Source organism: Rutidosis leptorrhynchoides, chromosome 3 (genome assembly GCF_046630445.1).
Source record: "Rutidosis leptorrhynchoides isolate AG116_Rl617_1_P2 chromosome 3, CSIRO_AGI_Rlap_v1, whole genome shotgun sequence".
Lineage (NCBI taxonomy): Eukaryota > Viridiplantae > Streptophyta > Magnoliopsida > Asterales > Asteraceae > Rutidosis > Rutidosis leptorrhynchoides.
In genome coordinates this window covers 170,279,934-170,293,198 of record NC_092335.1, presented here as the reverse complement: position 1 = coordinate 170,293,198, position 13,265 = coordinate 170,279,934, and the positions used below count along the sequence as shown (strand labels likewise).

General features: G+C 31.3%; 1 protein-coding gene across 1 annotated transcript; it reads left to right on the top strand.

Moving 5' to 3' along the window:
• Nucleotides 1-274: 274 nt before the first annotated feature.
• On the top strand, nucleotides 275-10,218 carry LOC139900601 (type IV inositol polyphosphate 5-phosphatase 9-like). Its single transcript, XM_071883366.1, has 7 exons — nucleotides 275-462; nucleotides 549-656; nucleotides 975-1,311; nucleotides 4,941-5,131; nucleotides 8,907-9,015; nucleotides 9,554-9,708; nucleotides 9,951-10,218. Exons 1-7 carry the CDS (start codon nucleotides 284-286, stop codon nucleotides 10,216-10,218), a joined length of 1,347 nt encoding a protein of 448 aa, XP_071739467.1. The 5' UTR covers nucleotides 275-283.
• Nucleotides 10,219-13,265: the final 3,047 nt, after the last annotated feature.

The following is a 13,265-nucleotide window of genomic DNA, read 5'->3' as shown; positions in this document are numbered from 1 at the left end:
TAACAAAAAAAACATAACTATCTATATGTATTAATTTATCTTTCTCCGTGTCTTTATATCTCCTTTGGATTATCCCTTTTGAAAGAGGGTTCATGTTCTCCCTTCATCTTCACTAAGTAAATTTTCTTCATATACATCATGCGAGGAGAAGTGAGTCTATGCAAATGCATATATAAGAATATATATACACATTTATATACATATATAACCACCACACATTTTCTTCTTTCTTTTTTATATACACATATTTAACATTGACAATTTTCATGTTGTGTTTAAGGTTATGTGGCCAAGATTGGTAGCTAGTAAGTTACTGCGAAAAACATTAGGATCTAACAACTTTGTCGCCGATTTCCCCGGCAATACGTATTCTTTTCTTGATCTTCCGACTTTGGATCTTGAACCGGTCGTCTCTCGTCCCAAAATCATCTTGAGTGGTCACCATGATACACAAAAGTTCAAGTAAGATACTTGAATATGAAAAAATTTATTTGTTTACATAATTGAATCTATTAATTGTATGAGCTTCTTTTGCTTTCAATTTGAAGGGTGTTCGTAAGTACGTGGAATGTTGGAGGTGTGTCTCCTAGAGAAGATTTAAATATTGATGATTTGTTAGATACAAGCAACATTTCATGCGATATCTATGTACTTGGGTAATCTTTTTTATTTTTTACGTATGTATGATCTTATATAATTTTTCTAATCTATCACAATATAGTTGGTTGATTGAATTCCTGAACAAGAGTTTTCATATTCAAATACCATCTAACACTAACTAATGGTATAAATAATTTGAAGTGATCAAAGGAAAATGGTCAAAAATGATCCGGAGATAATTTGACTAGACGTACATTAAAGTAAAAATATCTTCTTCATGAATAACATGAACAGTGAAAACTTAATCTGTTTACCTGTTTTTAAAATTAGTTTCTACAAGATAACTAACAAGTATGCACGCATATATATTAAAGGTTTCAAGAAGTGGTTCCCTTAAGAGCTTCCAATGTTCTTGGATCGGATAAGAAGAAAATATCAATGAAATGGAACTCATTGATAAGAAAAACTCTTAACAAGAAACCAAACAACGATAACTTGAACGACAAGCAACAAGATTTCTTTCGAGAAGCAAAAAGCAACAAATCAAAGATTGGGAGTAGCATGATCCGACCCGAGTTTAGATGTTTGATTAGCAAACAAATGGTCGGGGTGATGATATCAGTTTGGGTACGAAGCGATCTTCATCCATTCTTCCGAAACCCTAGCGTCTCGTGTGTAGGTTGTGGTATCATGGGATGCCTTGGCAACAAGGTTAGATTTTCTCCTCACTCTTGCAAAAATGGTGATTTTGTAAATTTAATGTTTATAGATATATATTCTAATATAATTTTAAAATCAACCTTTTAAACAAAACGTTAACTTGGGCCAGAAAGGCAAATCATAAATCCTTGTTTAAAATTGGAATCTTACTTCTTACTTCTTATTCATTTATACGCGTTTAATTGATTTTGTCGTTACTAATACACAATATATCAGTTTATTTATATTATATATTAGCACCCAAAATCAATGTATGTTACCTTAGTTTTAAAATAATGTTCATGATTTATATATTTATTTTAAAATAGTTGTTCATTTGCAAAAATAATAATTACTCTCTACGTCTTTATTTAATAGTCCTATTTTTCTTTTCCGTAAATATCCCAAATTAAAAGTTCACTTTCATAAATTGATATAAATAATAAGGTAAACTATTTTTTACCCCTTTATGTATATAAAACAAAAAAGTAGATAAAATGTAAAGAGTAAAAATTGTAAATTAAATAAAAAGTACAGTGTGATACTGACATCTATTAAACTATATGTTTTTTTTTTACTATTAATTTGGAACGGATGGAGTATTAAATATCATTAAAGTTTTCATTTTGCCCCCATTTATTACTCCCAATTAATTATTTCTTGATAAAATGAAACAAGAACGTCCAAGAAGACGAGTCGAAGAATTTTTCTGAGTTCGTGAAGCATATGTGAACTTTGTGTGTTTTGGTGTGTTTTGACTGGCTTCGGTTTGTTGTTGGTGGCTTTCTCCTGCCCTTCTTGTCTTGTTGCGTTTGATTTTGTTGTTCCTTTGTTTTGGATCCTTGTTTTTGTTGAGTTGAATGTGTTTAGTTGGTATATGTTTAAGCCGTGTTCGTTTTGTGGTTCTAACGTTTCTTTGGGTTTTCAGCTTTTTCATGAAATGATTCTCTTGTCATATTAGTTTCAGTTTTTTTTTCGAAAAAATAAATAAATTCAGTCAAACTTAATTTGAACATAAGAATAAAATTGACATTCATCGAATTTATTTTACATCCATAAAAATTATGTAGGACATTTAAATTGGAACGGGAGAGTATATTATATTATCGTTCTTAGAAAGACAATTTAGACATTCCAATATGAACTTTTTTTATGAATATATATACTTCTAATTAATTGTACAATATTTTATTTTAGGATGTCTCAGATTAATTATTTATTTTCATAAATAGACCATTACAAAAAGCTCAAGTTTTTTTTTTTTAAGCGATGAAACCCTCCAATGAACGAGCACATTTGCTCTCCCATAGATGGTAAAACCTCGGGTAATCAATCCCCCGATCGTGGGATCTGGTATCGGATGAATTGCGCATTATGCGCACCCTCTTGTCACACTCCTTTTTTGAACAATTTGACATAGCCAGAAATTTAACCAGAGTGGTGTGCTTTATTGGGCAATTCGATAGCCACTCAAACAAACGTGCGTGGTTAAAAAAAAACTTAAGTTCTATTATGTCCTTAATGTATGTGGATATGATTAAAGAAAAAATAAAATGTAAGGGTAAAACTGTAAACAAAACAGAAAGTAAAATACTTTTGTGACATTTTTTTAAAATGTGTTTTTTGTCTGAGACAATTAATATGGAACGAAGGGAGTTTGTAAAGTTTATTTCTGGACTTAAACACATAATCTTAACACCTTTTGTAATGGTGATGGGATTTTTTTGATGCGTTGGCGGGTGAAGTGAGATAATTGGCGATTACGTGGCAGTGTCAAAGGCAGGTCGGTAGTGTATCCTTTGGTCAAGGTTGCAGAAATCGGTTCTCGAGGAGTTCTTGGCAGGGTCTCCAAAACGAGAACTCGGAGAACTCGGGGAGTTATCGGCGGTTGACTTTAGTTGACTTTTAGGATTTTATCGAGTTTTTTCCGAGATTTGACCGATTTTACCGAGATTTGACTGATTTTACCGAGATTTGACCGATTTTTCCGAGAATTGACCGATTTTTTCGAGATTTGACCAATTTTTTGGAGAATTGACCGATTTTTTGGTCGTTGACCGATTTTTTGACCGATTTCAAAACGAGTTCTCGCCAGGAATGAAATTCCGAGTTCTCGCCGAGTTCTCCCGATTTTTGCAACCATGCCTGTGGTAGCACGGGCAACCACTGAAATACGAGATGCAGTGGAAAGTTTTTGCTGCTTTTAACTAGTCATACCACTTGATAGTGTAAATTTTTTTGTATGATACCATTGGATAGTGTAAATTCAAAACCTAGATCCGCGCGTGTTGATAAAATGAGGAGTAATGAAGTAGCATGTTAAGTGACGTGTTGAGTGATGTGTCAAAATATAAATGGAAGTTGAGTGAGAAATTATATGAAAAGTGTTAAAAATATAATAAAAGAATATTAATCAAATTACAAAACCCAATTTATCATAAGCACGCCAAGAACATTTCATATGTTTGCCACACGCACGCTAACTTTTTTGAACCTCAACAAGGCGTGTTGCCAGCGTACTCGTGACGTGTTGCGTGGAAAACAGGCTTGAACACGAGCGTTACAATCGGTCATAAGGTTATAAAAGCTAAGCGCATATATATATATATATATATATATATATATATATATATATATATATATATATATATATATATATATATATATATATATATATATATATATATATATATATATATAGGGGCAGGATCAATGGGGAAGTAAAAAATCGGGGGGAAGCGGGTGGAAGCAAATTGTTTTTTTTTTTTTTTTTTTTTTTTTCCGGCATCAAGATCACACGAAAATATGAACATTTAGAAAAGACACTTCGTGATGAATGTTATTATTTAGGCGGGAAAACGATCGACAAAAATAACATTCAAGATAATATTGTTCGTGAATAATATGAACGTTTTTTTCTTCTTCATGTTTTGTGAAGTAAAATTTAGCCCGATTTAGAGTTTAGGGTTTAGGGTTTGGTGTTTTGGGTTTATTCCATAAACTCAAAACACCAAACCCTAAACCCTAAACCCTAAACTCTAAACCGTTCGTGTTAAAAACTCAATCTAAATCCTAAATCTAAACCCTAAACCCTAAATTTCTAAACCCTAATATCTAAACCCTATAAACCCTAATATCTAAATCTTAATATCTAAACCCAATTGCTAAAACCTCAAAATACGCTCGAAAAACACGATAATTGTTATATATTACTCCTTCGAGCGTTTTCCCGCCAAAATAAAAACATTTATCAAAAAGTGTCTCTACTAAATGTTCATATTTTCATCTCATATGTAATGTTCGTGAACAAAGTTTTTTCAAAAAACGAAAAAAAAAAAAAGTTTTTGCTTCCCCCACTTCCCCCCGAATGGTTACTTCCCTCTTGATCCTACCACTATATATATATATATATATATATATATATATATATATATATATATATATATATATATATATATATATATATATATATATATATATATATATATATATATATATATATATACACACCAAGTTATATTAACTTACAATTATAACTCACAATGAAGGTGAATCTCCAATATGAAATGGATTTCAATTGTTTCTTATAATTATTGTTTTGATGTTTTTTCATTAAGTATGATTATGCTATATATTTATAGGGTTCAGTTTCTGTTCGATTCCAGTTTCACGAGACAAGCTTTTGCTTCATATGTGGTCATCTAGCCTCGGGAGGGAGAGAAGGAGACGAGAGAATCAGGAACTCTAATGTCGCAGAGATCTTGTCTCGGACTAGTTTTCCGACCACTATGGGTCCTTCACTTGACTTGCCCAAAAAGATTCTTGACCACGAGTAAGTCCATCGATCTCAGTTCATACTATATCACAAATGCCAAATTTTGTTAACGAAAAAAAGAGTGCGGAGTTTAGAAATTCAGTTGTTACTCTCAAGTTCCTTATAAATATACTAATTTATTTTATTTGTGTTGTTCATCGTTTAGATATACCGTAACATTTGATATTTTCAAAAACTCGTCATCTAAAAAAAAAAAAAAAAAAACTGTAATTAATTGGACTGTGTGGTTAAACACAACTTTATGTCATCGTTGGAATCTATTTCTAGCTCTTCGTTAGTTTTATATAAAAAATATTAATATTATTATTTTTTATTAAGAATGCTAAGAGCTACGTTTAATTATCGTACATCACTTTATTTATAATATAAAAGTTATCTTTAATAATATTGTTATCAAATTTAAATAAGAAAAATCAGTCTTAAAAAGAAATTTTATACTTTAAAGTACTTCAACTTATTTTATAAACTAAATACGGTAATCACCATTTTTTTGTTTTGTTTTTGTTTGTGACACCTGCCAACGTTTATTCTATATTTTATACCAAGTTGTGGGTTATTTTTTTAACGTTTTTCTCGTCTTTATCGTACATAGTCCACTGATGATATAAAACTACTACTTACAACTTACAAGAACAATCATCAATCATTTCTTTATAATTATTAATTTAATTATTAAATCAAATTATTTATCAACAATCAATTACTCCGTATTATTAGTATCAATTAATTTATTAATATTAATTAAAAGAAGTTTTATAGCGGAAGAAACAGAGTATCTTACTCTATTATATACGAGGTATGTTTTGCGATAATAGACGAATTATATATCCCCTCTTGAGAATTATGTGTGTTTTTCATTAATTACTTCTTTTCTCCCAAAAACATTGAAATTTCACATGCTTACCTAGGGTGAAATAGAAATACGAAAGTAGAATAGTGATAAAATAAAATTGAGTTATTGCTCAACTGATAGTGGTCTGCCTCTCTTAGAGAGAGGTCGAGAGTTCGACTCCGCTGAACTGCAACATTGCACTCAATAGTATCGCTGACCTTTCGCTTAGTGCGAGGGCAGCGGGGAGAGGGAGTTTTACCGACCGTGCCCTCAGATTGGTCCGAATTTCCACAAGGGCAGTAGTTGAGGGCGGTTTATTCAACTACGATCGTAGGTGGTTTAGTTCCCATGAGCGATCATAAACTGATTTCCGGAAGAAAAAAAAACAATAGTGATAAAATCTAAATCAAACCATAATACATAAATGAGTTTTTTTAGCATATACCTCAACACACATATTAATATATGTATTTAACTAGAAAAGTGGCCCGCGCGATGACGCGGTGCCTTTCGGGTTACATAATCATAGTTAACATAACGTTTTATATTTATGGTAATAAAAATGCTTTGCTACGGGTGTTTTAGGATACACGTAGTTAGTACCTAGTATACCTAATGGCATATTCATTTTTAACGTCACAAAGATTGTGTAAAAAATGGAAACATAACCATCGATATGATGTAGGTAGTTTTGGTTGTTTATCGTAAGTGTATGCATATGCATGGAAGATAGCCCGAAGTTTTTAGCATTTTTGAAAAGTGTCCGTTTCGCGTATAGTTAGTCCCGTTGGGTTCGTAAGATTTTTTCGAGTTGAACGGAGATCTCGGAAAAATTTAACTCGCACCAAGAGAGAAGATAGGGCCCGTTATAAATTCGGGTGGAATTAGTTTCTTTTATTTTAATAAAATTATATATTTACACTTATTACCCCTGAAAAAGTGTAAATTTGAGAGGCCGTTGTATAAATATAGCCGAAGTTGAGGGACCGTTTGTAGTGTGAACGCAAACTCAAAACGACAATCTGAAACGATAATCCGAAACAACTGAGACGACGAAAATCGCCGCGATTTTTAGTATATAGGTATAATGAAATCGAAGTTTTGTATTTTATTATTATTTGTATTTATAATACTCATTAATTTCAATCTAATATCTATTGAGTGTTTTTTATAAATTCTGATATTTAAAAAGATTACGAGTTTATGAAATGCACTTTATCATATACTACAGCACTACGATAGCAAAACCCACCATAATAAACAAAGAAATAATATAATATATTAACTACTAGTGAAATGACCAGTGAATTTACGAGTTTGTTTAAACGAAATTTGTTTTAGGTATTAAGTGAATGTAAATGCTAGTCATGTAGTTTAATGACCCGTTAAACCACAGATTCCGACTAAAAAACTTGTCGTTGTTTTTAGAAACATATTGATGTATTTAGCGTTGTCAGAATGAATCAACTACATTCATTCTCCCACCACCATTTTTCAATTTTAATCACAATTACTATTTTTTTGTAATAAAAGTCTACATTACAATATTTTATTGAGACATGTATTTCGTATACATATATAACATAATTAATCCCGTAAAGATAACCCATATTTGAATAATAATAATAATAATAATAATAATAAAATAAAAATAATTATAATAATTATTATTATTATAATAATTAATAATAATAATAATAATAATAATAAAGTTTGTTTAAAAATTGAGTATTTGTATTTTTAACAATAACTATTAGTAATAACAAATGTCTCTTGAAATATTAAAATACATTTATTATATGAAGATTAAACAATATACTTTCAAGTTTGTACATATGTTCATGAGATGTTTTATAAAAGATAGTACAAATTGTTTAAAAGTTTGTACATATGGTCATAAAGATTTTTATCATAAGGTTGTATATAATGTTTCAAATATTGTACATATGGTTATGAAGTGTTTTACCATAAGGTTGTACATAATGTTTCAAATATAATACATATGATCATGAGGGTGTTTTATCATAAAGTTGTACATAATGCTTAATATAATATACAATTAACATGTTAAATTTTATTAAATATAATTAATTATTTTGATGACATCATCATAAGGCACTTAGAATTTTTCTTTTTATTTTTAAATTTTTCTTAAACTTTATAATCCTTATTTATGACATTATTATTTTAGAAATTTATTACATACTACTATAAAAAGATTATTGTTTGGTTAGTTAATTAATGACGAAAAGTGAAAATGTGTGGTCAATTATTAAATCGTTAATAAGATGTCAAACCGCCCAATAAATTATACTCGTAGACGATTGCGTTATTTGCTTTATTATTATTATTATTATTATTATTATTATTATTATTATTATTATTATTATTATTATTATTATTATTATTATTATTATTATTATTATTATTTATTATTATTTATTATTTATACTTATTATTCCAAGGTTAATAAAATATTGAATTTTTACATCGTTGATATTTAATTCACAGTCTTTGTCTTCTAGATATTAATATTTATTTACTCCATTATTTAACATATTTATGATTACTGATTTACTGCCTTAAATTGCCTATATATCACTTTTAAAAATTAATTGGCACGTTGAATCTTAAAGACCATTGTTTAAATTATTCTGTTTTCGTGAATGATGCTTTTGAACATGGGATTTTCTGTTACCTTTAGACTTTTGGATGACGTTTACTTTGAACAATGGGACTTAACGTAAATTGACAATTTTGTCCCTCAACAGAGACTTTCTTCTACATCCACATTTAATTAATTATTTTTTATTTATTATTATTTTTTTTTTTTCTGTTTTCGTGGATGATAGTGTTTTTGTTATTGAATCTTTCAATCTTGATTGATATAATCTTTATTTTCTTTTAATTATATTGAAATCATTTTATTTTATGATACAGTAGAGTTGTATTGCTTGGAGACCTAAATTACCGAATTTCCTTGCCGGAGAGGGAGACAAGATTACTAGTAAACAGGAAGGATTGGAATACATTACTTGAGAACGATCAGGTAACTTGAACACAACATAATATCGATACTTATCGAGTCTGTCTTTGGCATATAAGGCCTATTGCAATGGTGATGAGTTTTTTGACTTGTTAAGTAGGTGGGATGAGGTAGTTGGCGGTGACGTTGCAAGCGTGTTGGTAAAATGTGAAATAGTTAGTGGCGTGTTGAATAGCATGTTTAATGATGTGTCAAAATATAATTGAAAGTTAGGTGAACATAAGGATAAAAGATATTTTAAAGTAAATTATAAATTAAATTATATTAAAATATAACGAAAAATTGTTGCACGCCTAGTTGATTTCATGTGATGAAATGAGCACGCCATGCTTTTGAAACGGGAAGCATACCGCGTTATCGGTGTGTAACAGGGGTGTTGAATGATTTTGAAATTGAACACACGTGTTGCAGTAGGCCTTAATTAATTGTCACGCATAGATCAACTTTGAAACCTAGCTTGTCCACAATTATTGACGAATTCAAAATCCATAATGTAATTCAATACTTGTCTAACATGTGGTAAATTTTTGAATAATTAAAGCTTCGAATGGAACTTATGGATGGTCAAGCATTTGAAGCATGGCATGAAGGAACAATAAATTTTGCTCCTACTTACAAGTACCAACTTAATTGTGATGAATATTATGGTTGTGGTTATCTTCCTACTAAACCCAAAAAGAAACGTGCTCCTGCATGGTAATTTTAGTCTTTAAATTTCACTTTTTTCTTTTAACCAATTCATGAATGATTGGCGGATCCAGTGTAAAGCAACTTGGTCAGCCAGTCATGACGACCAACTCTTTTTGGTATTTTAAACTTAAAGTTGACTTAATAAGTTATTATATTATTTTTATCAATTTTTAAAATGTTTTGCCCCCGTCAAAAAAAATCAACATTTTCATTAATATATTTATATTGGATAAACGATATTGTTATAGGTGTGACAGGATTATTTGGACAGGAGAGGGATTAAAGCAACTTGTATACGAAAGAAGTGAAAGTCGATTATCAGATCATAGACCGGTGAAGGCTTTGTTCGTAACAGAAGTTAAAGTTTCGCGAATGAAGTACCAAAAAAGTTTTTGTTTATCCGAAAGGTTTGGAAATCGAACCAAAACCGATTTGGATTTCCATTCAGATGATGAATACTCGAGTCATTCGGGACCGCTAAGCTTCCACATTAAAAACAAAACGACGACACCATGAAAGTGATTGGCTGTTTTTTGTGGAGAAGATTATTTATAGATCAACATACGAATATAGATTGTTATAATTGTACTGTTGTGGTCGTTGTTTTCGGCCTGAAAACATCGATGTCATTTCTCTTTGATTGGATATATATAAGTATAAACATAAGAGACAATAGTACGTACATACTTGTGTAACATAAACCTTTGAGATTTGTTGTTTCGGTCGACCAACCTTTGTGATTAGTATTTTAATACAAAGAGTTGGTGACCCACCATTGTATGTAACTTTGAGATGATTTCATATCATATCAATGAATGTATACGTTCAAATGATGAGTTGACCTTTGTCAATTAACGAAAAGGTTTCCTATAATCCTATTCAACCAATCCTAAAAGAAGAGGGTAACTATTTTTTTGTGGAGACGATTATTTCATATCATGTTATTTTCGACAATTTTTTTTATCTATGTCAAGATGTGCTTATATTTTGAACCTTAAACTTCTTTGATAATATCATAGCGTCAATTATAAACTATCTTGTGATGGTTTACGCAAAATTAACAAAAATATTTAAGTATATTAGAGACAAAGATTATAAAATTACAAGAAGTTGTTTTAATAATACGCGTCATTTATTTATTTATTTTTTTTTTGAAAAGCAAGTAAAATTTCATTAATATCAATTTAAATGTACAAATAAGTGTGAAGCCAACATTTGATAGGCAACACACCAAATACAACACACAAAAGCTTAATTTGCAAAGATTGCAAACCAAGCTATTAGACGAGATTATTGCACGAGTTTAAGACATGTTTAGATATACACTAAGATTATTCAACCATGTTAACCAATCGAATTTCTTTCCTCTCGATCTTCTAGAAATCCACTCGAAGGATTTGATTTGTATTTCATTTAGCGCCACCGGAGCGGTCTAACATTTATTTCGAAAGACCATATTGTTCCGATTCTTCCAAATGTAATACACACAAATCCACTCAATTGCTTTCCAAACGTTTTTCCCAAAATTAGAAGCTATGGTTGATATATTGCAACGAAGTATCACACCCGAACTAAAGTTAGAGAATTGCCCCAAGTTCCACCATCCATATACGCGATTCCAAAGATCCATTGAGTGTTTACAAAAGATTAATGAGTAATCAACGGTTTTTAAGTTATCGTCGCATAATGGACATCGTACGGTATGTAGATCATCATCGCGTCATTTTGTTATCATGCATTAATAGTGTGGACTTATTTTAATGGCTAGGAGTTACAAACCTAATGACGAGTTGATGACATATTGGCATACGGAATATACAAATGGGCCATCACTTTAAAAGTTTAGCAAAATTGTAAGAATTCTTTACGTACAATCGGTTTGAGCAATTTGAAGTTCAGTTTGAAGTTCAATTTGAAGTTCAGTTTGAGCAAATCATATTCACACAATAAACTAGTTTTGTGGACCAGTTGCATACTATGCAATCTTCGCATGTTGTTACTGTAACACCCTGAGACTGGTACTAATAGGAATGACTAGTTTGCCCATATGTATTATTACATGTTAATTTAATAATTTGATGTTTATAGTTTTCTGATTATTTGGTTGAGACCAGTTCGTGAAAAGGGTCACATAACATGTTTGTTTGATTAATTTGGACTCCGTTAGGGCCATATAAAGAACTATGAAAGATATCAGATAACTGGTAAATACATGTGTGATGAGAGGTATGATTTTTAACCAACTTAAGTGTAACTTATCAGCTCATTTTCTTCTAGACATTTCTCACACTCTCTCCCTCTCCCGTACCTAACATCTTCAACCTCTTGAAACCCTAAGTCTCTAAATCTCGATTCGAAGTCAGATTTATGTGCTTAAATCGTTCTTTGTGTTGTTGTGATTCTAACAATGTAAGATTTGTGTGATTTCATGTCCAAATGTATGATTTAAATGAGTTTTTAGTTAATTTTTTTAACAAAAGTGAGTTTGATGTCAAAATTATTGGAATTTAATGTTGTTTGTGCTACAATGTAACGACCCAACCCGTTATCCGACCGAATACGCAATTTTTTTTATATAACAGAAGGGTGCGTGGCGCGCACAGAGCCCATCAGGTTCTGTCCGGATTTTCCAAATTTGGATTAATGATCTCCCACTTCCCGACACTTTTAGACGAAACGGTTTTCACAACATTTTATAATATTAAAACTAACACGTTCCAATAATAAAATGAGTTTTACGTCACCGGGCCCACATCGGCCGTTTTAAGACTTTCATACAAAATACAAGTTTTCGGCCACATGATTTTTAACACAAAATAAAGACCGAGCATGGCGATTGGGGATACGCTACCCCATCCTAATCAATCCAAATGCACGTCTTCTAAGCAACTACGCAAGTCCACTAGTCCACACGCTTACCCGAGCCACCGCCTCCTGGCGAATCTATAAAAATGTAAACAACGAGAGGGTAAGCTAATGCTTAGTGAGTGAGAATATACTACATACATATATATGCATAAAATGGATACGCCACACAAATAATCAAATAACACATACCGGAGCATCCAAGCATAAAGGCAAGCTAATCTAAGCATACCGTACGATCGCTATACAACAAGCTAATATATCAACAATGATATGAGCAACGCCATCAAGCTACACCCGGAGGGTTAGCTACAACACAATAATACGACGATATATAACAATAAAGCGTACAACGCCCAAGGTTAACCCCTTAACCCAATACCAAAAGTCAAATACCAAAATACCAAGATGAAGATTGGCTGAACTACACGAGCCTTAGTAAATCCGCATCCACACGAGATTACTATCTTCAATACCACAACAACATCGAGGTTGGTCGAACTACACGAGCCTTAGTGAATCCGCATCCACACGAGATCACTACCTCAATAAGATGACCGAACTATAGGTGTCATCGTGAATCCGAACTACACGAGACTCACTTTCTCAATAAGATGACCGAAACTACACGCGTCATCGTGAATCCGCATCCACACGTGATCCACTTCTCCAATCACAACTCAATACCAACCCTTTGC